The 25,368-nt window shown below is 35.0% G+C and overlaps 3 protein-coding genes across 3 annotated transcripts; 2 read left to right on the top strand and 1 right to left on the bottom strand.

The window, feature by feature from the left end:
• Positions 1–4,135: 4,135 nt before the first annotated feature.
• On the top strand, positions 4,136–6,565 carry LOC115972624 (allene oxide synthase 3-like). Its single transcript, XM_031092958.1, has 3 exons — positions 4,136–5,075; positions 5,327–5,333; positions 6,017–6,565. Exons 1-3 carry the CDS (start codon positions 4,150–4,152, stop codon positions 6,563–6,565), a joined length of 1,482 nt encoding a protein of 493 aa, XP_030948818.1. The 5' UTR covers positions 4,136–4,149.
• An 8,436-nt stretch (positions 6,566–15,001) lies between these two features.
• LOC115970153 (flavonol sulfotransferase-like) lies at positions 15,002–16,540 on the top strand. Its single transcript, XM_031089817.1, has 3 exons — positions 15,002–15,101; positions 15,586–16,366; positions 16,402–16,540. The coding sequence occupies exons 1-3, from the start codon at positions 15,002–15,004 to the stop codon at positions 16,538–16,540; spliced, it is 1,020 nt and encodes a 339-aa protein (XP_030945677.1).
• Positions 16,541–24,202: 7,662 nt separating this feature from the next.
• Positions 24,203–24,643, bottom strand: LOC115970152. Its single transcript, XM_031089815.1, has 2 exons — positions 24,503–24,643; positions 24,203–24,400 (listed from the first exon to the last, which is right to left on the bottom strand). Exons 1-2 carry the CDS (start codon positions 24,641–24,643, stop codon positions 24,203–24,205), a joined length of 339 nt encoding a protein of 112 aa, XP_030945675.1.
• Between the last annotated feature and the right edge of the window lie 725 nt (positions 24,644–25,368).

Here is a 25,368-nt window from a genome sequence, read left to right as displayed (position 1 = left end):
CCTAATGGATAAATGAGGAGTCCAAACCACATTCATGGCTTGGGAGTATGACAACTAAATAGCAGCATCCAGACTTCTTGCAGTATGTCAAATGGAAAAAGGATTTTTTATTTGTCTCAAAATAAAGAGGATCCATTTCATAGTTTCTATTTAGTTTTTATTAATTTAAGGGTATGCATGATGTTGTATTATTTTAAATTATTTTTCTTGTTTAAGTTAATAAGGTGAGGAAACATTAAGTATTAATGTATCTCCCTAAAAAAAAAAGTATTAATGTATCTTTGGTGTTTTGTAATTGTTAAAATTTGAAATATTAATGTTTAATTATTATGGAACCTCAATATCATTATTTTTTTTTTTTAAGAAAAATGTTATGTTTACAACATTTTCATAACAAATCTTACATGGTAAGTTGTTATTAGCAGTTATTGATAGGCAAAATAGTAATTTCAATGGTGGATTTAAATAAAATAAAAAATGTAACAACTTTAACACCTAGAATCTGTTGTGAAAGTACTGTACAAATGTTATAGACATAACATTTCTGTTTTTTTATTTAACACTATTTGAAGATTGATATGAATTGGTTGACATGAAGCCTAATCAACGTTGCAATATGATACTACCCAAAAGAAAAAGAAAAAAAAAAAAAACTTTGCAATAGAAATAGAATATACGTATTTTAACGTCTATCAATTACCTAATTTATTACTATTATTTTTTCTTCAAATTTTCACTTTAGTAATACAGTATAAATTAAACTCTTTTTATGCAAACGTCTCAAAGACCTTATAATTCTTTTTTTTCTTTTTTTTCTTTTTTTTGAGGAAAACGTTATAATTTGATTTATAATGATTAAAAAAATATTTTTCAAGATATGTAAATATAATAAAATTCAAGTTTCAACACTAAATATTCACTATTTTAAATTTCAAAATTTTTATAAGGGGGAAAATTTTAAATATTTGAAACCATTTTAAATTTTATTATGTGACAACTTCATTTGAATAGCATATTTTTAGTAGTGGAAAAATATACCGTTTTCATGGTGGACCACACGTCACTTATCCATTATTCCACTAAAAGACTCTACCTAAAATTGTTGTGTCAATTTTACTTATTTATTTATTTTTTATTATTATCATAAGCGTAAAATATATCACAACAGTACCAAAAAGTATGTCATAATGAAAGCATGGAAGATACTGCAATACTAGCAAAAAGTATCAATTCAGTTAAGATCATTATAATGGCGTCAAAATTGTTAATAATTGTACTTTTTTTTTAGTTTTTTTCCCTTATAACTAGAGCAGGTGAGAAGATTCAAACCCAGGTGTTAAGATAGTATGTACTTAAGAAAAATCACATGATAATTTACATCTAATAAGTTAGAAAAAATTGGGAAAAAAGTGTTAATAGGAAACCTTGACCTCAAAACAAAAAAACTTGATGAATGCAATCAACAAATTAACTACAACTTTCATTACATCTTTTTGCACAATCTTAACATGTTACCTTGATCCATACAATAAATAGCAACAACAAAGTGGTTTGTGGGTAAAGCTGAATGACCAAGAAGGAAATATGCAGCTAGTTCCAACCAAATTATTCATCTTTCTACAGGGATCATCATGGATCCTCAAAATAGTATTGTGTTTTCAAGTTCAAAGTTAAAGGATCTATATCAATGAAACTTAAAAATACTACCCGTTCTCCACTAAGGAACAAGACCAAAAGCAATTCAAAATGTGTCCATAAGCTGTAATTTAGATCACAATATCTATTTACACTAGTAAAGTGAGAGTGACTTTAGAGAGTTACTGATGTATTAAATGATGTAGGGACATCAAGTGAGGAGGAAGGATTTTGTAGTAACACTCCTACAGATTTGACACTTAATAAGAATCAAGAGAGTGATGGTGATTTACGGCAGACTTCAAGTTGAGACATTAGGAGGCCAACATATTTCAAGAATTACCTTCCGTGATTGAAGATAATTTTATGTTTCCTTAGTAGTTATCATATTTGAATTTGAATTTGCATTAGTATCTCTAGAATTAGTTTGTTTACCACCGCGCACTCTTAGCATGATGATCACTCCATAAATATAAGTACTTGCGGGATGTGGGAGGTAAGGGCTGGGGTTCAAGTCTCTAAGAGGGAGCTTCACACACATATACACTTAAATTAAGGCTAGAGTAGAATTCTATCTTAGAGAAAAAAAAAGAATTAGTTTGTTTTCTTATTTATCCAATTATGATTAATATCATTCAAGTTTGCAGTAGGTAGGCTTGTGCTAAAAAGGGTGTAAGGGGTATCTGAGAAAGGTCATCTTTTGCCATTGTTAGGTTCTAAAGACATAGGAACTAATGTATTTAGAACTCTAATGTGTATTATTGGCAAAACATGATCAAAACAAGTTATTTAGTCTGTTTAGACTTGCTCAAAGTTGTGTCTTTTATGTAAAGTTGGATTCAAGCTAATGCAGATTTAATAGAGCATTTCAGCCTGGTTCGATTGATCGAAATTTAGGCTTGATCAATCGAAAATCAGGCAGAATGCGTTTTTCTGCAGAATTCCAACTGAGTCCTAGTTCATTAAAACGTTTAGGGTTTTATGTTTTTGCTCTAGGTATATAAGGCAAATCCTAGTCACGTTTTAGATGTTGCTCATATTGCTGTTTGTGTAAATCTCTTGTGAGATCTGTGAGGAACTTTCCTTTACACAAGCTTAGGGTTATCAAGAGAAGATTCGTTCAAGAACTTGATAATCATTCAGTTGCTGTCATAAAAGTTTAAAGAAACACAAGTAGGTGTGCTTGTACTTGCTGGAGAATCCAAGAAAAAAAGAGTCCGTGGTCTCGGAGTTTGCACGAGGTCGTATCAGTAAGTTTCTATTGGTGGGTAGTAATAGGATGTTAGTGGTCTAAGTCCTATTGTAAAACTTTGATTATTTCATAGTGGATTCAGGTTTACCTTGAGGATAGTTAGGTTAAATTCTCCCCAGGTTTTTACCGGTGTGGTTTCTTAGGTCATCATATCATTGTGTTATTTATATTTCCATTGTCATGCATAATATGATTGTTTGATTGTGATAACCTAGATCTGGAATTATGACTAAGTAATAACTTGGTTAATTAACTAGGTTAATCCAATTGTGTTTTTAAGGGGTCTAAAACTCAGCCATATTATTAATATCAATTAAACCTTTTGGTTTTTAAAGTCACTATCCACGAGGAGATTCATTACAGAATTGGAGGAGAATGCAATGAGATTTTTTCTAGTAGTGATGGAAGCAGGTGAGGACTACTCTATTCCACACGAACTTGAGCCTTAATTTAATAAGGGAATTTTGTGATGTCATCCCCAGTGAATTTGCGACTGCATTACTACCAACGAGGGATATTCAACATCACATATACCTTGCCCCAGAATCTAGTTTATCAAATAGACCGCATTATTGCACGACTCCAAAAGAATATAAGGAGTTGAATAGACAAGTGGTGAAGCTAGCTGACAAGGGGTTGATTTGCTAAAGCATAATCCCATGTGCGGTTTCCGCTCTTCTTACTCCAAAGAAGAATGGGTCATGACGGGTGTGTATAGATAGCTGCAAGATTACGGTCCAATATAGCTTTCCAATCCCTCGTTTGAATGATATGTTGGATCATCTTTCGGGTTCGGGAACCTTCTGTAAAATTGATCTCCAAAGCAAGTACCACCAACGAGGGATATTCAACATCACATATACCTTGCCCCAGAATCTAGTTTATCAAATAGACCGCATTATTGCACGACTCCAAAAGAATATAAGGAGTTGAATAGACAAGTGGTGAAGCTAGCTGACAAGGGGTTGATTTGCTAAAGCATAATCCCATGTGCGGTTTCCGCTCTTCTTACTCCAAAGAAGAATGGGTCATGACGGATGTGTATAGATAGCTGCAAGATTACGGTCCAATATAGCTTTCCAATTCCTCGTTTGAATGATATGTTGGATCATCTTTCGGGTTCGGGAATCTTCTCCAAAATTGATCTCCAAAGCAAGTACCACCAAACAGAGACGGAGCTATTCTTGGACCTGGGGGGCAGTGCCCCCCCCCCCCCCCAACAAAAAAAACCAACAATTTCTTCATTCCCAAATCCCCTAACAATGTCTTCAAAGTCTTCCTCATCTCCTTCCAAACTCCAATCCTCTTCCAGTGATGACTCTCCCCCAACAGACCTCCCTTTAAAGCCAATCCCAGGCAACTATGGCAAACCCTTTTTTGGTCCCATCAAAGACCGCCTTGACTACTTTTACCACCAAGGAAAAGACACCTTCTTCCAAACCCGAATTCAAGAACACCAATCCACTGTCATCCGAACCAACATGCCTCCAGGACCATTCATATCCTCCAACTCTAATGTCATTGCTCTCCTTGATGCTATCAGCTTTCCCATCCTCTTTGACACTTCCAAAGTCCAAAAACTAAACTTTTTTGTCGGCACTTACATGCCTTCCACAGCTCTCACCGGTGGTTACCGTGTTTGTGCTTATCTTGACCCTTCTGAACCCAAACATGCCCTTCTCAAGCGCTTGATTTTCTCTATTCTCGCTTCTCTTCACGATAAATTCATCCCACTTTTCAGAAACTGCTTGTCTGAACTTTTCGTCAACCTTGAAGACCAATTCTCTGACAAAGGCAAAGTATACTTCAACACCATTAGTGACAAAATGTCTTTCGACTTTGTGTTTAGGCTCTTTTGTGATCAAAACCCTTTAGATATACGCCTTGGATCAAAGGGTTCGACAATGTCCGATAAATGGTTGTTTTTTCAACTTGCACCATTGATAACACTAGGGTTACCAAAGTTGTTGAACTTTTTCGAAGATGTACTACTCCATACATTCCCATTACCAGCTTTTCTTGTTAAATCCGACTATAATAAGCTTTATAATGCTTTTTATGGGTCCATGGCTTCGATTTTGGACGAAGCTGAGCAAAGTGGAATTAAAAGAAATGAAGCTTGTCATAATTTAGTGTTCATGGTTGGTTTCAACACCTATGGTGGATTGAAAACTTTGCTTCCTGCTTTGTTAGGTTCTAAATGTTTAGAATAATTGGCAAATCATGAACACAAACTTGTCTAGATATAGATCTTAGAGTCTATAGGTATTATTAGACAATGTTCAAGATGATTCAAGTCAAGATTCAAGAACATACAAGCTGCAGGAAGAAGATTTCATAATCTGTCTGGTTCAATCGATTGAAAGACAGGTTCGATCGATCGAAATTCGTATCTGCAGAATTTTAATTAAGCCCAAACAGCAGTTCAAGCCTATTAAGGATTAGAGTTTCTAATCTACTTCTCCCAGTATATAAAGGAAACCCTAAGCACGTTTTTGTGTGGCTTTTCAGAGAGAAAAAAGTGTGTCTCTTTTGTATTTAGGGTTTTGTTCCTAAAAAGCTCTCTTATATCTTCTACTGGTGCTATTCCTTGAAGAATCTCAAGATCCGGTATTGTAGAAGTTGCTGCCTTCTCTAGTCATCAAAGGTGTTGATGATCTAAACCTTCAAGGGTGGTCTTGGAGTCACAAATAGGAGAGTTAAACCTTTGAGTGGGATCTCAAAGTCACAAACGGGGGTGTTTGTGTTTTGCAAAGGCCAAAGAAAGAAGAAGTCCGTGGATTCGGAGCTTGCACGTGGTCGTGTCAGTAAGTTCTATTGGTTGGTAGCAATAAGAAGTCGAGCGTGGGGGCTTGTAAGTCTTATTGTATGAATTTCGATTCTTTCTAGTGGATTTGCTTTTTACCTTGAGGATAGTTAGGTTAAATCCTCCTCAGGTTTTTTATCGGTTTAGTTTTCTTGGGTTATCATATCGTTGTGTTATTTATCTTTCCGCTGCTATGCATGATATGATTGTTTGATTGTGATAACCTAGACTTGTAATTTGGACTAAGTAATCACTTGGCTAATTACCTAGGTTAATCTAATTGTGTTTTTAAGGGGTCTAAAAACTAACATGCTTTGATCAAGTGGGTTGGCTTAGCAGGAGAGAAGTTACACCGTGAGTTGTGTGATGAGATCAGGACCATTGTTAGAGCTAAAGGTGGGGTCACGTTCTCTGCATTGGAGAAGATGACTTTAACTAAGTTAGTGGTTTATGAAGAACTTAGGATTGAGCCTCCAGTTGTGTTTCAGTACGCTAAGGCAAAGGAGGATTTGGTGGTCCACAGCCATGATGCGGCTTTTGAGATCAAGAAGGGGGAAATGATCTTTGGTTATCAACCGTTCGCTACTAAAGATCCAAAGGTTTTTGAGGATCCTGAGGAGTTTGTAGGCCATAGGTTTGTGGGTGAGGGAGAGAAGCTTTTGAAATATGTTTATTGGTCTAATGGAAGGGAGATTGATGATCCTACGGTGGAGAATAAGCAGTGTTCGGCGAAGGATTTGGTGGTGTTGTTGTCTAGGGTAATGTTGGTGGAGCTTTTCATCCGTTATGACACGTTTACGATTGAGGTTGGGACGTCGTTGGTGGGTTCATCAGCCACGTTCACTTCATTGACCAAAGTCACGAGCATTTGATTTTGATAAAATGGGAGGAGCTAAGCGATGGTCATATGTGGAGAATAAACAGTGTCCAACAAAGGATCTAGTGATGCGGTTGTCTAGGGTATCATTGGTGGAGCTTTCCTTATGTGTTTGGATTTTTTTTGTTTTGTTTTGTTTTCTACAGGACTTATTTGTTGAAATTGGAAAAAATATTTAGAAAAAAATTGTGTTAAAAAAATTGTATATGGGGATAAAGTGAGGTTTAAAAACCATTCATTATATATGCAATTGGTTACTGTTTAAGGGACATGAGCGTGGAAATTTAATTTATATATATATAAAATAAAAAAAAGTGTGGAAATTTAAAAATTGATTTCCTTTTCAAAATAGTATGATAGTTGAGCACCATTTGTTCAGAATGATAGTTGTGCTTGTCAAAGACTCAAAAATAGTATGATCGTATCTCAATTCTCAAGTTTGAAAATTTATTCTTGAGTATTGCTGTGAGTTTCTAACAGATCCTTTCAAAGGTCGTTGGGTTGGTATTTTTTTGATATTTTATTTTAGGAGCATCTCGTAGATTGGTACTTGTTTTTTGTTTGGGAAAAGCAACAATAATCCCAAATTGGTTCATATGATGGTGCAAAACAAAAAAAATGAGTGGAAAAATTTTGGCTCACTAGGCTTCGATTTCCAGAAATGTCTTGCTATAAGATTAATTTTGATGGAGCTGTATTTGAAAAGGAAAACAGTGCAGGAGTGAGGTGGTAATAAGGAATGAAGCAGGTTTGGTCATGGCTTCCTTGTCCCAATAGATTCCTCCTCCTTACACAATCATTGAGGTGGAGGCTTTGACAGCAAGACGAGCTCTTGAATTTGCTATGGAGATAGGTATTGATCAGGATATTTTGGAAGGAGATTCTAAGATCCTCATAAAAGCTTTTGGAGAGTGACAGCAGTTAAGTTTGGCCATATTGCCAAAGATGTTAGTACCTTGCATATGTTTTTACGGATATTAAATTTTCTCATGTATTGTAGTACTATTGCTCATTCACTTGTTAGGCGAGCAATTTTGACTCCATATTTGTTAGTTTAGATGGAAGATGTGTCATCAAGCGTTGAATCATCTATATTTCAGACTGATTTGAACAGCCATACTTAATAAAATGCACTAAACTTCTTCTTAAATAAAAAATAAAAAAATAAACAAAAGAAAACTTCAATTCCTAGCAAGAAGATGTCATGTATGTCACTTAATTGAACTAACCAAATAAGTCGTCTGAATTGCACATAATGAGAATATATGTTATGTTCTTATTGGAGGTTAAAATCTAAAGTTTTAAACATGCATATTTGGAGTAAAATTTTGTCAGAAAATGCTTAAGTGCTGCATCATGGTCTTTTTTATATAAATGGTAGGTGTATAGGTGACTTGTCAATGTAACCCATGAGAAGCAAACTAAGCTCTGACGTTAAAATTCTCTTTAATCAATTGTGAAGAATTTTGTATTCTCTCTCAAAATTTTGGTGACTGACAGCCTAACACACCATCATATTAAATATTAAAAATAAACTAGCCGGGAACCCGCGTGTTGTGAGTAATAATTATTTTTATGGTGGTTTTATTAAATTTTATTTTACAATTTAAACTAATCTAATAATGAGTAATGTATTTCGTAATTATATTTTTATTTATTATAGGAACAATCATAAATGTAATATAGGAATAGTCTAAAACACCAAAAAAACGTAAACTAAAAAAATTAATAAAACTTAACAATGATTAATTGAATCAATATTAGGATAAAATTTTGCTTTTGATAATCTATTAAGGTTATTTTCTTTGTAGAAATTATAATTTCGGCCGCCCAAACATATTATCAAATAAACAATTATTAGCAAAATCTAAGAATTAAATTTCTATACATGCATTGTTATTAAATAATAATAATAAAAATAAAATTGTAAAAGTTAAAATTTGTCACTTATGTGATTATTTTTGTTTGGCTAACCTTTGTTTTTCTTTAAATAAATGGCATTATAGAGTACTTCTAATACAAAATAGAGTTTTAAAGAATATAAAAAATTATCAACCCAAAGTAGAGATGCAAGAAAAATAAAAAAAAATCCACCCAAAAATTTAGAGAGAGAGAGAGAGGGAGAGAGAGAGATAGAGGGAACCTTTTTTTTTTTTTGTGAGAGAAAACTATGCATAGAATAGAAGAGATAGTGACAAACTTATAGTAAGAGGGTGTGAATAAAAAAAGACAAAAATAAAGAAAGATGAAGGGAAAGAGGAAGAATGATATTAATGTAGAGGGTAGTGGGGAGATGAAAAGGTAAGGGAGGGAGAGAGATTGAAGAAGTAGTGGGGAGATGAAATGGTAAGGGAGAGAGAAAGGTTAGAGAAGTGTAAATGTTAAAAACAATTATAAGAAAATTGAAAAAAAAAAACCCCCAAAACTTGAAAGGCTTCAACGTTTTGTTTTTTGTTTTCCTTCCTTTAAACTGAAAAGACTTACACAAAACCCTAAAACTGAACTAAAAAGGCTTTGGGTTGGGCTTGATAGTGGAACTAAATAAATAAAAGGTGGGTTAGATTAATTATACAGATTTATTATAGGGTGATAGTGGAAGTAAATAAATAAATAGTGGATTGGATTTATTATAGGGTGATAGTGGAAGTAAATAAATAAGTAGTGAGTTGCATTTATAAGGTTGAAAATTGTAAAAACCATTTTAAAATTGTAGGACAAATTATATTTAAAAAAAAAGAAAAGAAAAAAAAGACGTGACAACTGATGTGGCGCAATGTGAGAGTAGCAGCAGCATTAAACGCTATGCTTCAACTTTTAGTAATATATAGATTTTGTCTCCCGAAATCTGTTCATTTTAGTTTTTAATTACCACTTTAATCGAATTCAAAGATTTCGGAGATCTAAATAGAATTATTATAGTATCACATTTTACACCAAAGTCTTTATAAAATGCTTCTTGTGCCCTTATAAACAAGATAAGGTTGTTATTCAAGGGAAAAAAAAAATAGTAAAAGACAAAAATAGGGCTGCCGCTCTTCACTCTTTTTTCATTTTATTATTTGAATTTATCTTTTGTCATTTTCTAAACAAGTAACCATGCAAGCATCATTAGAGCATTCACAATTAGTATGGTATATGCCAAATGTAAGGAAAATTTAGCATGTGAAATCCAAAGTAGCTCATCAGCCAAAATGCTAAACATGTAAATATATGATGGTACAAACGTTTATACAAATTATTAAGGTAGCAAATTCTTATTGATTCGTATACTTGCATCATTTTTTACTTATCAATAACTACTCACCATATTAGCAATTTGTAAATTTTTTTGTAGTTTTAGCATTTGTCACCTTTTAAAGGACATAAAAAATTAATAGATTAAATCTAAAACAAAATATATAAGCCCAAAAATATTAGCCCAACAACAAATATTACCAATAATAAAAATAAAAAAATTAAGCCCAATCAATCTATTTTACCCCGAACAAACAATTTGGCCATTAAAAAAATTTTAAACAAAAATCCTTAGTAGTAAAGTAGTAGACTCAAAGATTGGAGCCGCCGCACACAGTTAGCAGTAGAGTCGCCCCCCTAACTCTAAGTCTTGGCTCTGTCCCTGCCACCTAATACGAATCTATCTTGGGATGAATGGAAGACTGCGTTTAAAACACGCGACGGGTTGTATAAATGGTTAGTCATGCCATTTGGTTGACAAACACTCCAAGCACATTTATGCGATTAACGAATCAGGTGTTTCGTCCATTTATTGGAAAGTTTGTGGTGATATACTTCGACGACATTCTCATCTATAGTAAGAATCAAAGGAACACTATGAGCACTTGAGACAAGTTTTTAAGACAATAAGGGAGCAGAAGTTGCTAATTTGAAGAAGTGCGAGTTCATGACTGACAGCTTGGTGTTCTTGGGTTATGTTATTTATGCAGAAGTTATCAAGGTTGACACTGAAAAGGTACAGGCTATTGTAGATTGGCCAAGACCACAATCCATCCATGATGTGAGGAGCTTCCATGGATTAGCATCATTTTATCAGAGGTTTATTCGTAACTTTTGTACAATTGTTGCTCCTATCACAGATTGTTTGAAGTTTGTGGGATTTACAAGGTCTAATGCGGCAGAATCAAGTTTCCAACAGTTGAAGAAAGCCATGACAGAAGCCCTAGTTCTAGCACTACCTCATTTTGGTAAAGCATTTGAGGTAGATCGTGATGCTTCTCGTGTTGGTGTAGGTGTTTTGTTGAGTCAAGAAAGAAGGCATATTGCCTTTTTTTGAAAAACTCAATGACATAAAACGGAGGTACTCTGCATATGATGTCAAATTCTATAAAGTCATTCGAGCTTTATGAGAGTGGATCAATACTTGAAGTATAAGGAGTTTGTTCTCTACTCGGATCATAAAGCATTGAAGCACATCAATGGCCGAAAAAAGTTGAACTCAAGACATGCTGCTTAGGTGGAAGAACTACAAGAGTTCAACTTTATCATACGACATAAGGCAAGTACTTAAAATAGGGTGGCAAATGTTTTGAGTAGGAGAACCCTTTTGTTGTCTTCTATGTATGTCACATTTATTGGGTTTAAGCTCTTAAAGGATTTGTTTGAGAAGGATGATAAGTTCTGTGACATATGGTTTGAGCGTAAACAAATTTCAAAAGGTGGCTTTCTGCTACAAGATGAGTATTTGTTCAAAGGTACCAGACTCTGTGTACCCAAATGTTCACTATGACAAGCTATCATTGAGGAGAGGCATGAAGGAGGTTTGGGTGGACACTTTGGTTTGACAAGACTTTTGCCTTAGTAGAAGAAGTGTTCTATTGACCTAAGTTGTACAGGGATGTGGTGCGATACGTTTAGTGGTGCAGAAAGTTTCATACCGTGAAAAGTCATTCTCAAAACACTAATCTTTACACACCGTTTCCTAAGCCAACTGCTCCATGGGAGGAAGTTAGCATGGACTTTGTGTTGGGCCTTCCTAAAACCAGGTATGGGCATGACTCAATACTTGTAGTGGTTGCTTTTCAAAAATGGCTCATTTTATATCCTACAGTAAGACTTTAGATGCTAATCATGTGAAGAACTTATATTTTCAGGAGATTGTCATGTTGCCTGGCATTTCCAAAACTACTACTTCTGACCGAGACCCAAAGTTTGTTGGGCATTTTTGGCTGACCTTGTGGTGGGTGATAGGAACTAAGCTATAATTTAGCAGCTTTCACTACCCATAGACTGATGGGAAAACGGAAGCAACCAATCGTTGTTTGGGAAATCTCTTGAGGTTTTTGGTAGGGAAGAATAAAGCTAATTGGTGTGAAATTCTGCCACAAGCTGAGTTCGCTTATAATCGATCAAAGCTTAAGGCCATTGGTATGAGTCCTTTTGAAGCTGTTTATGGTCTGAATCCAAATAGTCCATTGGATTTGGTTCCTATACCCACTTTGGATCAATTTAGTGGAGACGCACATGCACATGGCAGAACACATTAAAAAGATACATAAGCAAGTCCGTAAGAAGCTAGAACAAAGTGATAAACAATACAAGAAAGTGGTTGACAAGCATCGAAGGCATGTGGAGTTTAAGCAGGGAGATCTTCTGTGGATCAATATGCAGAAGGAGCAGTTCCCCAGAGGAAAGCACGTCAAATTACATGATCGAGCTGATGGACCATTCCCTGTCTTGGAACATATTGGAGAGAATGCCTACATTATCAAGTTGCCTGGGACATGAATGTTTCAACTATCTTCAATGTTTTAGATTTGCAGGCCTATCATGGTGAAAAAGACAAACGCTCGAACTCAAGGACAAGTCCTTTTCAACCCGGGGTGTTTGATGTAGGGACATCAAGTGAGGAGGAAGGATCTACAGTAACACTCCTACAGATTTGTCACTTTAACGAGGATCAAGGGAGTGATGGTGGTTCATGGTAGACTTCAAGGATTACCTTTCGTTTTTTTTTTTTTTTTTTTTGGACACAAGGATTACCTTTCGGGAGATATTACCTAGCTAGTTTTATAATTTTTTTCCCCTTTTATACTACCAGTCACTTTTGTTTTGACATTAGGTGGATGTGGAGATATCTCAATTGTACTTATTGGAGTGATTAGTAGCTTGGGTGGCAGTAGTTTGGGTATTCATGGATGGACCAAGGCCCCCTATTTTTTTTTTTTTTTTAATTATTTTAAAATTAAGGTGTGTAGATATTTATTAAGATTTTAAAGTTTTGGTAAAAATTTATGTACCCCCAAAAAATTGAAGGGTTGCCCAAAACCTCGAGAAATAAAATGGTCATTTGATCCATTCTTCTGGCCCTATCCAAAACAAAAACCCTATTGTATGTAACAAATCCCTAACCGCAACTAGTACTAACTTGTCTAGATTTTTTTTCTTTTCTTTTTCTTTGTCCTCAAATTCAAACGACTATCTATTTTGATGTATTTTTAATCCAAATGACTATGTGTGACGCTTCTACTATGTGTTGTTTGGGATTTAGAGCTAATTGTTTGGAACTTTGGTACTGCCATGTTACTATTTGGCTCCACCTTAACAATTTATTTGAATTTTTTCTTATTAGAAAATATGTTAGAAGAATATTGAACTTGTTATATAGCATGATGTTGAGCGACTGAGGTTAAGTAATTAAGAACTTTTGTTTACGCAATTAGGTGGTTTTTTTTAAATTATTTTATTATTTTTTAAATTTATAATTGGCAACACTTTTTTTTTTTTTTGGTTAGAAGAATATATGAAATAGTAGAATAATAAATATAAAATTTATTTGATTTTTAGATTATGGCAAAACCAGAGTAATTAATAACTTTTGTTTACGCAATTAGGTGTTTTTTTTTTGTTTTTTTTTTATTTTAAATTTATAATTGGCAACACTACTTTTTTTTTTGGTTAGAAGAATATTTGAAATAGTGGAATAATAAATATAAAATTTATTTGATTTTTTCGATTATGGCAAAACCAGTTAGCTATGATTTTCTAACCGGATATATAATTTTTTTTTATCAAAAATGAAATTTTTTGTGAAATTTATTGAAGGATCAATCATAAATGATATTCAAGATTTAGATTTAGTAGAAATATATTGTTTGTGTTTTCTTTTATTCATTTTTTATTTAATACAAAAAATAAGCTAATTTGGATTTTTATATATGTATTAATTTAGCTTTGAATCTAAAATGGTAAAAGTTAAAAAAAGAAAAAGAAAAGAGTTCATTAGTCCCAAAGATGAAATTCTAATTTAATTCCTACGAGTACCAATCTGCGCCCGCAAGGAAAACTAATTTAGTTTATTTAACAACAATGATTTATTTGCTTATAACATTTTAAGAGTAAACCACCCAATTGGAATGAGAACAATATTCCGTTAATTAACACTGGGTGGGAGCATTACGTGGAAGCTGGTTATAGGGTTATTGGTTGAAAAACAATGGAGTATATGTTAAAAAATTAATTAATAGACATTAGAATAACAACTATTTCTTGATAATTTTTTTTTAAACCACAACCCACAGACAAAACTCAAAACTCTCGCATGGAGTTTTGTAGCTCAACTATGGAATTATAAAAAAACTAAAAAAATAAAGTAATAAACCCTCACAACTCTCATTCTTTTCTTTCATTTTTTTTATTTTTTATCAACAACCTGAAGCACTTCCTAAACAAAATTTCAAATACAAAATCAAAATCATTGGTGCAGGACCTTATTGTCTAGGAAATTTGATTGTAAACAAAGTACTAAAGTATTGGATAAACAATCGCCAAAACTCTAGACTAGAATCTCAAACAATTCTAGGATGGATGATAAAGCTGATTTGTGTGTGCGTGTGTGTGTGTCTGTGTGTGTGTGTGTGTTGATGGTCATTTTTCTTTCTTTCTTTCTTCTTCTTATTTATTTAATTATTGTTGATGGTCATTTTTCGCGCTTTCTTTCTTTTATTTATTAATTATTGTTGATGATCATTTTCGCGACAAACTTCTGTAATCCCAATTCAACCAAGCCGAACTTCCTTAATGGGCCCCATTCATTTATTTTCTTATTTTTTATTTCTTTATTCATGACCCAACCCATGCAACCCATGGGCAATTAAGATAACATGGCTTGGAGGGCATGAGTGAACTCTTTTTAGACCTTTTACATGAGCCCAAATCATCTATGCTGCCAAGCGGATTGAGGACGCTTGCAACATCAAGGGCCCATGAAAAGGGTCTAGTATCCAAAAATTGAGCAATTTTCCAAGGAGTTGAGGGGGCTGGTTGACAGCCACATGTCATTATTGACAAAAATGAGAAAGCGAAGAAGGAAGAGACACCCATTAGGCCCATTACTCCGTTAGTATTTAGTGCCTTGAGAGTTGTCAGCCAACACCTCAATTGTACCAAAATAAATCAACCAATCTTTCCTGATAACATGTCTATTAGTGAAGAGTGCAAACTATGCATTGACATCAACGTGGCTTCATTGACTAAAATGAGAAAGGGAAAATGGAAGAGACACCCATTAGACCTTGGTACATTACTCCATTACTATTTAGTGCCTTGTGAGTTGTCAGCCAACACCTCAAATGTACCAAAATAAATCAACCACTCTTTTCTGATAAAATGTCTATTAGTGAAGAGTGCAAACTCAAATGACTTTCTTGACTAGATAAAAATAGAAAATACAACGATGGGTGTCTTCACTTTTTCTTATACAACCATGTGTTGCATAGGTTGTTGCTAAAATATAGACTCTAATTGAATTCTAATTTGAAATTTAATTGAATTTTCTCTCAGTTTTATCTACTAATATGAAGAACTCTCTTTGCAATTTACCTATATATAATGGTGTTCTTCCCTATTCATGCATACATGATACATATCACTTACACAAAAACAAGCTAGTTTTATTTTCTACCAATGGAATCCTCTTCTTCCAAAATGAACCCTGCTTCAAACAGTATTGAGAAAGAAGAGTATATGTCTGATCTAGAAACCTATAATAAATTCAAACAGATCTTGTCAACCATCCCAAAAAAAAAAAGGGTGCTGGGAAGATAGATTTATACCAGTATGAAGGTTTTTGGTACCCTTTCTTCCATATACCAGGAGTATTGTTGGCTCAAGAACATTTCAAGCCTCAACCTAACCAGGTGATTTTGAGCTGTTTTCCAAAATGTGGCACAACTTGGCTTAAGGCTTTGGCTTTTGCCATTACGACACTATCCAGTGAAAGCGAGCCTACAAACCCTTTACTTACAAGAATGTCACATGATTGTGTACCCTTTATTGAGTTTAATATGCACTCAAGCCAACCAGAATTGAGTTTAGATATTCCACTTGCATCTACACACATTCCCTACACTTCCCTACCAAAATCCATTATAAATTCTGGTTGTAAAATTGTTTATATATGCAGGGATCCAAAGGATGTATTTGTGTCTTTATGGCACTTTCAAAACAAGTTGACTTCTCAGGAGGGACTCCCAACCAATAAAAATATTGAGGACCCACTTGAGATTTTTTGTGAAGGAATAATTTCTGCTGGACCAATTTGGGATCATGTATTAGGATACTGGAAAGCAAGTTTGGAATCTCCAGAGAGAATATTGTTTATAAAGTTTGAAAATTTGAAGAATGAAACTGTACATTGGGTAAAGAAATTGGCTCAATTTATTGGTTATCCTTTCTCTTTGGAAGAAGAAGAGAAAGGTATGGTGCAAAAGATTATAGATTTATGTAGTTTTGAAAACATGTCCAATTTAGAGGTGAATAAAAATGGAAAGCTGACATTGGGTTTGGAATCAAGAAAGATGAAGTCAAATCATTCGATTTAAAAAACAATATGTATTTTAGAAAAGGTAACGTTGGAGATTGGAAAAACCATCTCACACCTGCAATGGCAACGCGAATTGATCAAATAACTAAGCAAAAACTAACTAGTTATGGCTTGACATGGAATGTCACCTAATGGATTGAATAGGGGTCCTAGCCACATTCATGACTACTATCGTAATGGTTGAGTATGACGAATAAATGAAAAGTGGTACCAAGACATCTCGTAGTATGTCAAATGGAAAAATGGTCATTTTCATTTGTCTCAAAATAAAGGTTTTCCATTCCTTAGTCTCTATTAATTTAAGGGTATATATGATATTGTGTTATTTTAAATTATTTTTCACGTGTAACCCCAAATCTCTTATTAAATCATCATAGACTTTACCAGTTGAGCTAATTGGAACCCACTATTGATGCATCTTTTAGTATTTTGCAATTGTTAAAATTTGAAATATTAATGTCATAATTATTATGGAACCTCAATATCATTACTTTTTTTTTTCTTGAACGCTATTTGAAGATTGATAGGAAGTGGTTGATAGAAAAACTAATTAACGTTGCAATAGGATATACATATTTTAAAGTCTATCAATTACCTAATTATTATTATTTTTTCTTCAAATTTTCAGTCTCGTAATACTCTTTTTATGCAAACGTCCCAAAGATTATTAAAAAAAATCCTTTCAAGATATGAAATTGTAATAAGATTCAACAATAAATATTCACCATTTAAAATTTTAAAATGTTTATAAATGTGACAACTTCATTTGAACAGCATACCTCTAGTATTAGGGTTATTCAACGATAACCCCATTCCCAAAGGTTTTTTTTTTTTTTTTCCCCCTTATAACTAGTACTGGTGAGAAGATTTTTTAGATAGTTTGTACTTGATAGTTTTTAGACCCCTTAAACAATTGATTTAATCTAGGTAATTAGCCAAGTTGTTACTTAGTCCAATTAAACAAGTCTAGGTTATCACAATAATAAAAGATCAAATCATGCAAAGCAGCGGAAAATAAATAACACAAGATATGATCACCCAGGAAACCAAACCGGTAAAAACCTGAGGAGGATTTGACCTAGCTATCCTCAAGGTAAACTTGAATCCACTGTCTTGAAAGAATCGAAGTTCATACAATAAGACTTACAAGCCCCTACGCACAACTTCTTATTGCTACCAACCAGTAGAACTTACTGACACGATCACGTGCAAACTCCGAATCCACAGATTCCTTCTTTCTTGGATTCACCACCAGATACAAGCACACCCGCTTGTGTTTTCTTTAAACTTCAATGGCAGCAACTAAATTGATCATCAAGGCATAGATAAATCTTCTCATTGAAAACCCTAAGTTCATGTAAAGGAAAGCTCCTCTAGATCTCACAAGAGATTTACACAAACCGCAATTATGAGCAACACTAAAACGTGGCTAGGGTTTGCCTTTTATACTTAGGACAAATAAGAAACTGTAAAAAAACGTTTTAAAACACTTAGGGCTGAGTTGGACGAATCTGTAGAAAAACATTCTGCCCGAGCTTCGATTGATCGAGTCTGTCTTTCGATCGATCGAGCCAGGCCAAAAGGCACAATACTTCCTGCTTTAACTCGATTCCAACTTTACATAAAATCACAACTTTGAGCTAGACTAAAAACACTTCTAAAACATTGTTTTGATCATGGTTTGCCAACAATACTAATTAGAGTTCTAAATATATAAAATCCTAAGACTTTAGAACCTAACAGTACTAAAGAAACACAACATGATAAGTTCCATCTAATAAGTCCAAAAAATTTGGGTAAAAAGTGTTAATAAGAAACCTTGACCACAAAACAATAAAAAGTTGATGAATGCAGTTAGGAAATTACAACTTTCATTGCATCATTCTGTCAGGAACAATTATGATATTTGCACAATCTTAATATGTTTCCTTTTGATCCATACAACAAATAGCAATAGCCAAGTGGCTTGTGGCTTGTGGGTAAAGCTGAATGACCAAGAAGGAAATATGCAGCCAATTCCAACCAAATTATTCTTCTTTCTACAAGGATCATCATGGATAGTACTATGTTTTCATGTTTAAAGTTAAAGGATCTATAATATCAATGAAACTTAAATAATTACCCATTCTCCGCCATGGAACAAGACCAAAAGCAATTCAAAATTTGTTCATAACCTGTAATATAAACTCCAACACCTATTTACATGTTTCTAGTAAAGTGAGAGTAACTTTTGAGAGTTACTAATGTATTAAAGACCAATTAGGACTGATAATAATTGAAAATAATAAGGTCATACTATAAACACAACTTTTGTAATCCGATCTCCATATTTGCATCTGAGGATGAAATTATTTGAGGCATCTACTCTAACACCTGCACCAAAAGAGGAGAGAAATGAAAAATATCAAAACTGCAGCTATTTTTAAAAGATACCTACACTTGTTAAAAATGATATCCTATACTAATATTTGTGTAGCAAATCTACCTACTTGGTCCAGTATTCTTGATTGTAGAAGTTTTTGCCAAAAGGTTCTTTGGAAGCTTTATCAGATGGGCTTGCAGATGCGATCAGATAATAGATAATTTGAGTAACTAAGTAGATAGACCATGAAGGAATATTGGTTGGTTTATGACTATTTAAGAAGCTGCAGGAAGAATCAATCTCATTTACATGGCTCATGAAAAAAAGAAAGTGATTTGTTGTGTAATGTATCATTTTATTGCAGGCAAGGAAATTTTACACCTGAGACTAATATGCATTTGTCAACATAAATGACTAAAAGGATTCTTTTTTTATTTTCTTTCCCTAGTAGATCATAGTTTTTATATTAGTTCACAAATGTTCCATAAGTTTTATTTTTTTTCATAACATGCTTTACTATAATTATTACAATTACCACCTTTCCCATCACTCCAAGAACTCTAAATCTGAATTGCAAAAATTTGATTTGGTCATTCAACTTAACATGAAAAGCCGTTTGTTTTCGCACATGATAAATATTCGACCCACCAAAATAGCTAGTGTAACATTATTCCTTCTATATAAAAATTCAACTAAGAAAGAATTCTAACATAGGCTATAAAAAAGATTTTATGCCTATATATGTTATGGTTCCTTGTAGAATAGGCCTTCAATAGGTAAGTCAATAATGGCCCAAGCCCATTATCAGCCAAGACTTTTTCTAATTTATTATATGGTTGAAATAAAAAACTAAATTTATGACTCTTCCTTGTCTCTAGTACAATGATGGTGAGAAATTATTAGTATCATTGTCCAATTGTCTCTGGTCAATTTTGGCTATCAAAATTTGCTTCATTCACCATTCCTAACAATCATGTGCTTACGTATATACTTGTGGCAGACAAGCATGAAGCCTATCTTTGCTCTAATATTATGTTTATTTGGGGTGAAAGGATGAAGATGAAAAAGGAAAAAAGAAAGGCGTAAATGCTCTTTTCGTCCCTACATTTTGGGGTCATTTCTATTTTGGTCCCTACATTTCTATTTTACCACTTTTAGTCCTAAATCCAATTAACACTTGTTATTTAAGTCCTTTCCGTCAGCCAACAGTCAGCGGACTAATTAAAATATTAATAAAAATCTACCATGGCTCTCGTCACCCATGCCACCTGGGTTTCCCGTCCCATTTTTCGCACGTGACCCTCACTACCCCCCAAATCAGTACCAGAAACCCAAAATCAGTCCACCTTCCCCCAAACCAAATCAGTCTACCTTCTCTTTCTGTGAACCCCCAAACCAAATTAGTCCACCTTCTCTCCCGATTTGAGATAGCCATCAAACCACCATTGTAGACAAACAAAACACCATCGCAGACAAACAACCCTAGAAATATATATATACCCAAACCCATTTTTCTTTGAATAGCAAAGAAAAGAAGAGCAGTGAGATCTCTATCTCTATGAGATAAAGACCAAATACACAGGTATTAGCTCTCTCTCTGTGTATGTCCTTATATATAGCTATTATGCGTAGGGGCCACAATGTTGCTTTTGTATATTCATTGCTTGGGTTTTGGCTTTATTATGTTTGTTTAGTTACTTTTGACTGTTTGTTGGTCCTTGTCTGGGTATGTGTTTCTTTGTGGCTTCCAATGTGTTTTTGTTGTGGGACAAAATGCTTATGACATTGCTGTTTAATATGTATTTGTTTGTACTTTCCAACGTGGTCCCCTTACTCCCCTATTGAAGATAATGTGCATTACCATATTATATAATTCAAAACAGCTGAGATGGATTGTGGAATGATGAGTGCTGAGTTGGGAAATAATTACTGTGTGATATTTTGTTCACTAATGAGTACTATTTTGGAATGTAGTCAGTATTTTTTAACTAATAAGTAATGAGTGTTGTTTTGTTAACTAATGGTTTATATGTGTTTTGCATGCAGCATGAGTGAGCTATTTAGTTTGTCTGTGTATCATGGTGGGTATTTTACTGATGACCCTCGAAAATATGTGGGAGGTAAAGTGGATATAGTGGACAATTGTAACCCTGATAGGTGGTCCAAGACAGAGATTGAGGGTATATGCAGGGAGTTTAGATACACCTCTGTGAGTAGGATTTGGTATAAAATGCCTGGTAGTGATCTAGAGAGAGCTAATTTCCATTTGATAGTTGATGATGATGATGCCATATTTATGACAGATTTAGTGATTGGTCATGAAGAAATTCATGTGTTTTTAGAGCACCCTGTGGATAATCCTATACTAGTGGATGAAGGTGAGCATGTTGGGGCAGATGTGCAGCCATTGGCAGTAGAGTAAAACCCTTTAGGATGTGGCAGTAATGATGAGGATAATAACAGTTATAATGAGGATAATGATGAGGATAATAACAGTTATAATGAGGATAATAATGAGAATCACATTGAAGTAGATGCTGAACAAGCCTACTCTAGGAGAGAAAGTAACACACCAATGGTTGAGGAGGTTGATAATGATGATGATGTTGTTGAGGTTGATGCTGCAGAGGTGTATTCTAGGAGAGCAGGTAAGGAACCTATGACTCAGCACCCATATGAGAACAAGGATGTAGTTGATAGCAGTGATAGTGAAGGAGGTGATGGTGAAGGAAGTGGCCTAAAGGATGAAGATGTAGTGAATCCTAAAGAGAGGGAGTTTGTGGAGGACAGTAGTGATAGTTGGGATGCTTTTGATGAGGATCTTATTGAACCAGGCACCACAAACAGAACCAGTGCAGCCAAAAAGGTAACATTCTACCATATCTGTCAAGTAAATGTGTGAGAGTTTGTACATATTACATGTCAATAAATGTGGATTTCTTGTTTGTAGACCAGTAGATATAGAAACTATTCCAACATCAATCAGCCAACAGGACAAGCTCAAGCTCAACCAAGCTCAGCCATCCCATTTGCACTACCTCAGCCATCTGTATCATCCCAGTCCACCATGCACACCTTCACTCCTGGTGCACGACCTCAGCCATTGCCATCATTTCAGTCCAGCATGCACATCTTCACTCCTTGTGCATTTCCTCAGCCATGGACAAGCTCTTCCAGGCCATGTGCAACATACCAAACCAGCATGCACTTCTCATCCAGCCCAAGTGCACCATTCCAGACCAGCATGCACTTCTTATCCAATCTAAGTGCACCATACCAGACCAGCATGCACTTCTCATCCAGCCCAAGTGCCATTCCAGACCAACATGCACAACACTGCCACACCTTTTCCACCACCCTAATCCAGCATGTACAGCTCCAGTCCAAGTGCACACCAGACCCTCACAGGATCATCCAATCCAATTGCACCACCCAACTTAGGCAGCAGTCCAATTCCAAGACTGAGGAGGAAAAGGATGGTCACATCAGAGACCATGAATGCTTCCAAGAATGCATCTAGATACATGGGGGCTATCAAGTTTGCTAGGAGTCAGTCATCAACGCATGATCCAAGAAAAAAATGAATAGCTTGTCGTTTTATACCTTTTGATGAATGGCTTGTGTTTTGTATAATTATAGCCAAGCCCTTATTTTGTATTATTGGTATTGTTTAAACAATGCCCTGCTGTTTGGGTTAAGATTGGCAGTTGAACAATGCCCTTTTGTTAAACAATGCCTTGCTGTTTAGGTTAAGATTGGCAGTTGAACACTGCCCTTTTGTTATTTAAACATTGTAAGCGACTAAATTTCTCGGTTCGAAATAAATCAAACAAGTAAAATAGTTTCACAAATGCGAATTTGTATTGATGATTGTGTGGTACAATTCTCTGTGATTACAAAAGAGTTATCCTCTGATTCGATCTCCTTAAAAGATTTGTTGATTGGATTTGTGATGATGTGATTTTGTTTTGAACACAAGATATCCTTCAATTTGGTTGAGGAATGGATCGAAGATCTTTGGAACAGAATTACAATGAATCTCTGGCTATGAGCTTGTTAGAAATTCTTTGTTCTTCGTGTTCTTTGTGTTCTTCGTGTGTTCTTCGGGCGTTCGTCGTCTTCGAAGGTTTGTTGTGGAAGTTCTCCGGGGCTTTAGAGGCTTGAATCTGTGGAGCTTCACTGATTTGTGGTTGTTTGAGGTTTCTGGAGGCTCTTGAACTTGATTCCAGTGAACTTTGAGATCTAGGCAGATAGTTTGGATGATTTTGCTTCGAATGTTCTTTGTATTTGAATATTTGTGGTGGAAGTTCTTCGGGGCTTTAGAGGCTTGAATCCATAGAACTTCACTGATTTATGATTTGTTGATATTTTCGGACCTTTGAGCTTGATTCCCGCAAACTTTAGGATCTAGGCAGATGATTTGGATGATTCTGCTTCGAATGTTCTCCGATTTTGGGGTTGAAGTTCTTGAAGTTCCTGGAGGCTTCAAGGCTTGATTCCAGCAGAGCTTTTTCACTTCTGAATCCCTGGTCCTCTGAATCCTGGTCCTCTGAATCCTCGTCCTCTTAAATGTCTCAGGAAGGCTTCTATTTATAGGAGTTTTTGGGTGGGTGAGCGACACGTGGAGGAACTTGATTGGTGACACATGTCACAGCCTGATTGGTCCGCTTGTGTCATCGCTTACACGTGCTGGGTTGCTTGAGTCATCGCTTACACGTGCGAGATTGCTTGAGTCATCGCTTACACGTGCGAGATTGCTTGAGTCATCGCTTACACGTGCGCTGATGCGTGATTGGTTCTTGCATGACACTTGGCAAATTTCTATTGGCTTCTGAATAGTGATAGCAAAACCTAGCAGCAATACATGGTGCACTGTAATTGGCTGTATTTTGTGGACTTGATAATGTGACGTGTCAGCTTGTGATAGGTCGGGAATTTTCCCTTTCTACAAACATACTTTTGCTTTTTTTAATGATAACTATGTCTGGGTTAAGTTTGGCAGTATGTTATTTAAGATGTTTGGATTTCAAGATTGAGTTTATTGTTTCCTTCTGTCTTGTTTTATATGTGTAGTATAGTGCTTTCTTGGAATATGTTATCTGTTACCAGTTTTATTTGTTGCATGCACTTGGAAATCTACTACTTAGTTCAACAGGGACATTTCCAATCCACACATCCACACATTGAATTGAATGAGAAAGGTATTCATTTATTTCTCAACAGAAGGAGTACAAAATAAGCAGCAGGTGTGTGTCATTGCTAATAACTAATCCTACCAAAATAAAGCACACTGCCACTGCCAACCCTCCATACATTAACACTGCAACCCTTCATACATAAACATACATAAACACTACAATCCTCCATAAATAAACACTGCAACCCTACATGCACTAACAAGCGCAACAACCCACACAAGTTATTCACACCCCCTACCTAAGCAAACATAGAACTGCAAATATCACCACTAACAATGCCACAACTACAACTAAAAACTTCTCTCTCTTTTTGCAGTCTGCAAGTTCAGCCTTAAGTTTGATAATCCTTTGCCTTTGCTGTGGGATAAGCACCTTACCACGTTCACATATCTCATCATCACGCCATTGGAAGAACCTACACTTTCGCCCCACCTGAAACACAGATAATGCTTTGAAAAATGAAAAATGGAAATCCGAAACAACATACTGAAATTAACTAAAACCCACTCAAAAAATTTACTGAAATTGACATACCCAGTAGTTTGGACAACCATAGAACCTTCTGCCAGGGTTGTCTTCAGTCCACGCCACAACTAGGACAGGTTTTTTATTACAGTAGCACGTTATTGGTGCTCTCTTCCTCACACTGGAACTTGTTGAACAGCTTGCTTCCATTGGGCTTTGAAGATTGTTTGTTTTGATCGTGGTTTTGGGAGATGAGGATTAGCTGTATGGGTAGAGGTCGAAGCTCGAATTTTGGGAGTTTAGGGTTTCTGGTACTAATTTGGGGGATTTTGGGTTTTTGGTACTGATTTGGGGGGTAAGTGAGGGTCACGTGTGAAAAATGGGGCGGGAAACCCAGGTGGCATGGGAGACGAGAGCAACGGTGGATTTTTATTAATATTTTAATCAGTCCGTTAGCCACGTCAGCCATTTCCGTCTATTGGCTGACAGAAAGGACTTAAATAACAAGTGTTAATTGGATTTAGGACTAAAAGTGATAAAATAGAAATGTAGGGACCAAAATAGAAATGACCCCAAAATGTAGGGACGAAAAGAGCATTTACGTCAAAAAGAAAATAGAGGTTTTCTATTAGTCAAAATGAGTGGCTTAAAATGATAAACTCTCCTTGCAATTTTCCTATATATAATGGTGTTCTTCCATATTCATACATACATGTCACTTACACAGAATCAAGCTAATTTTATTGTCTACCAGTGGAATCCTTTTCTTCCAAAATGAACTTTGCTCCAAAAAGTATTGAGAAAGAAGAGAATATGTCTGATCTTGAAATTGATAATAAATTCAAACAAATATTGTCAACCTTCCCATCAAAAAAAGATGCTTGGTCAATGGATTACTACCAGTATGAAAGGTTTTTGATACCCTTTCTTCCATA

This window comes from Quercus lobata, chromosome 12 (assembly GCF_001633185.2).
Source record: "Quercus lobata isolate SW786 chromosome 12, ValleyOak3.0 Primary Assembly, whole genome shotgun sequence".
NCBI classification, from domain to species: Eukaryota; Viridiplantae; Streptophyta; class Magnoliopsida; order Fagales; family Fagaceae; genus Quercus; species Quercus lobata.
Note: the sequence above shows the minus strand (reverse complement) of the source record. Positions and strands in the feature narration are given on the sequence as shown.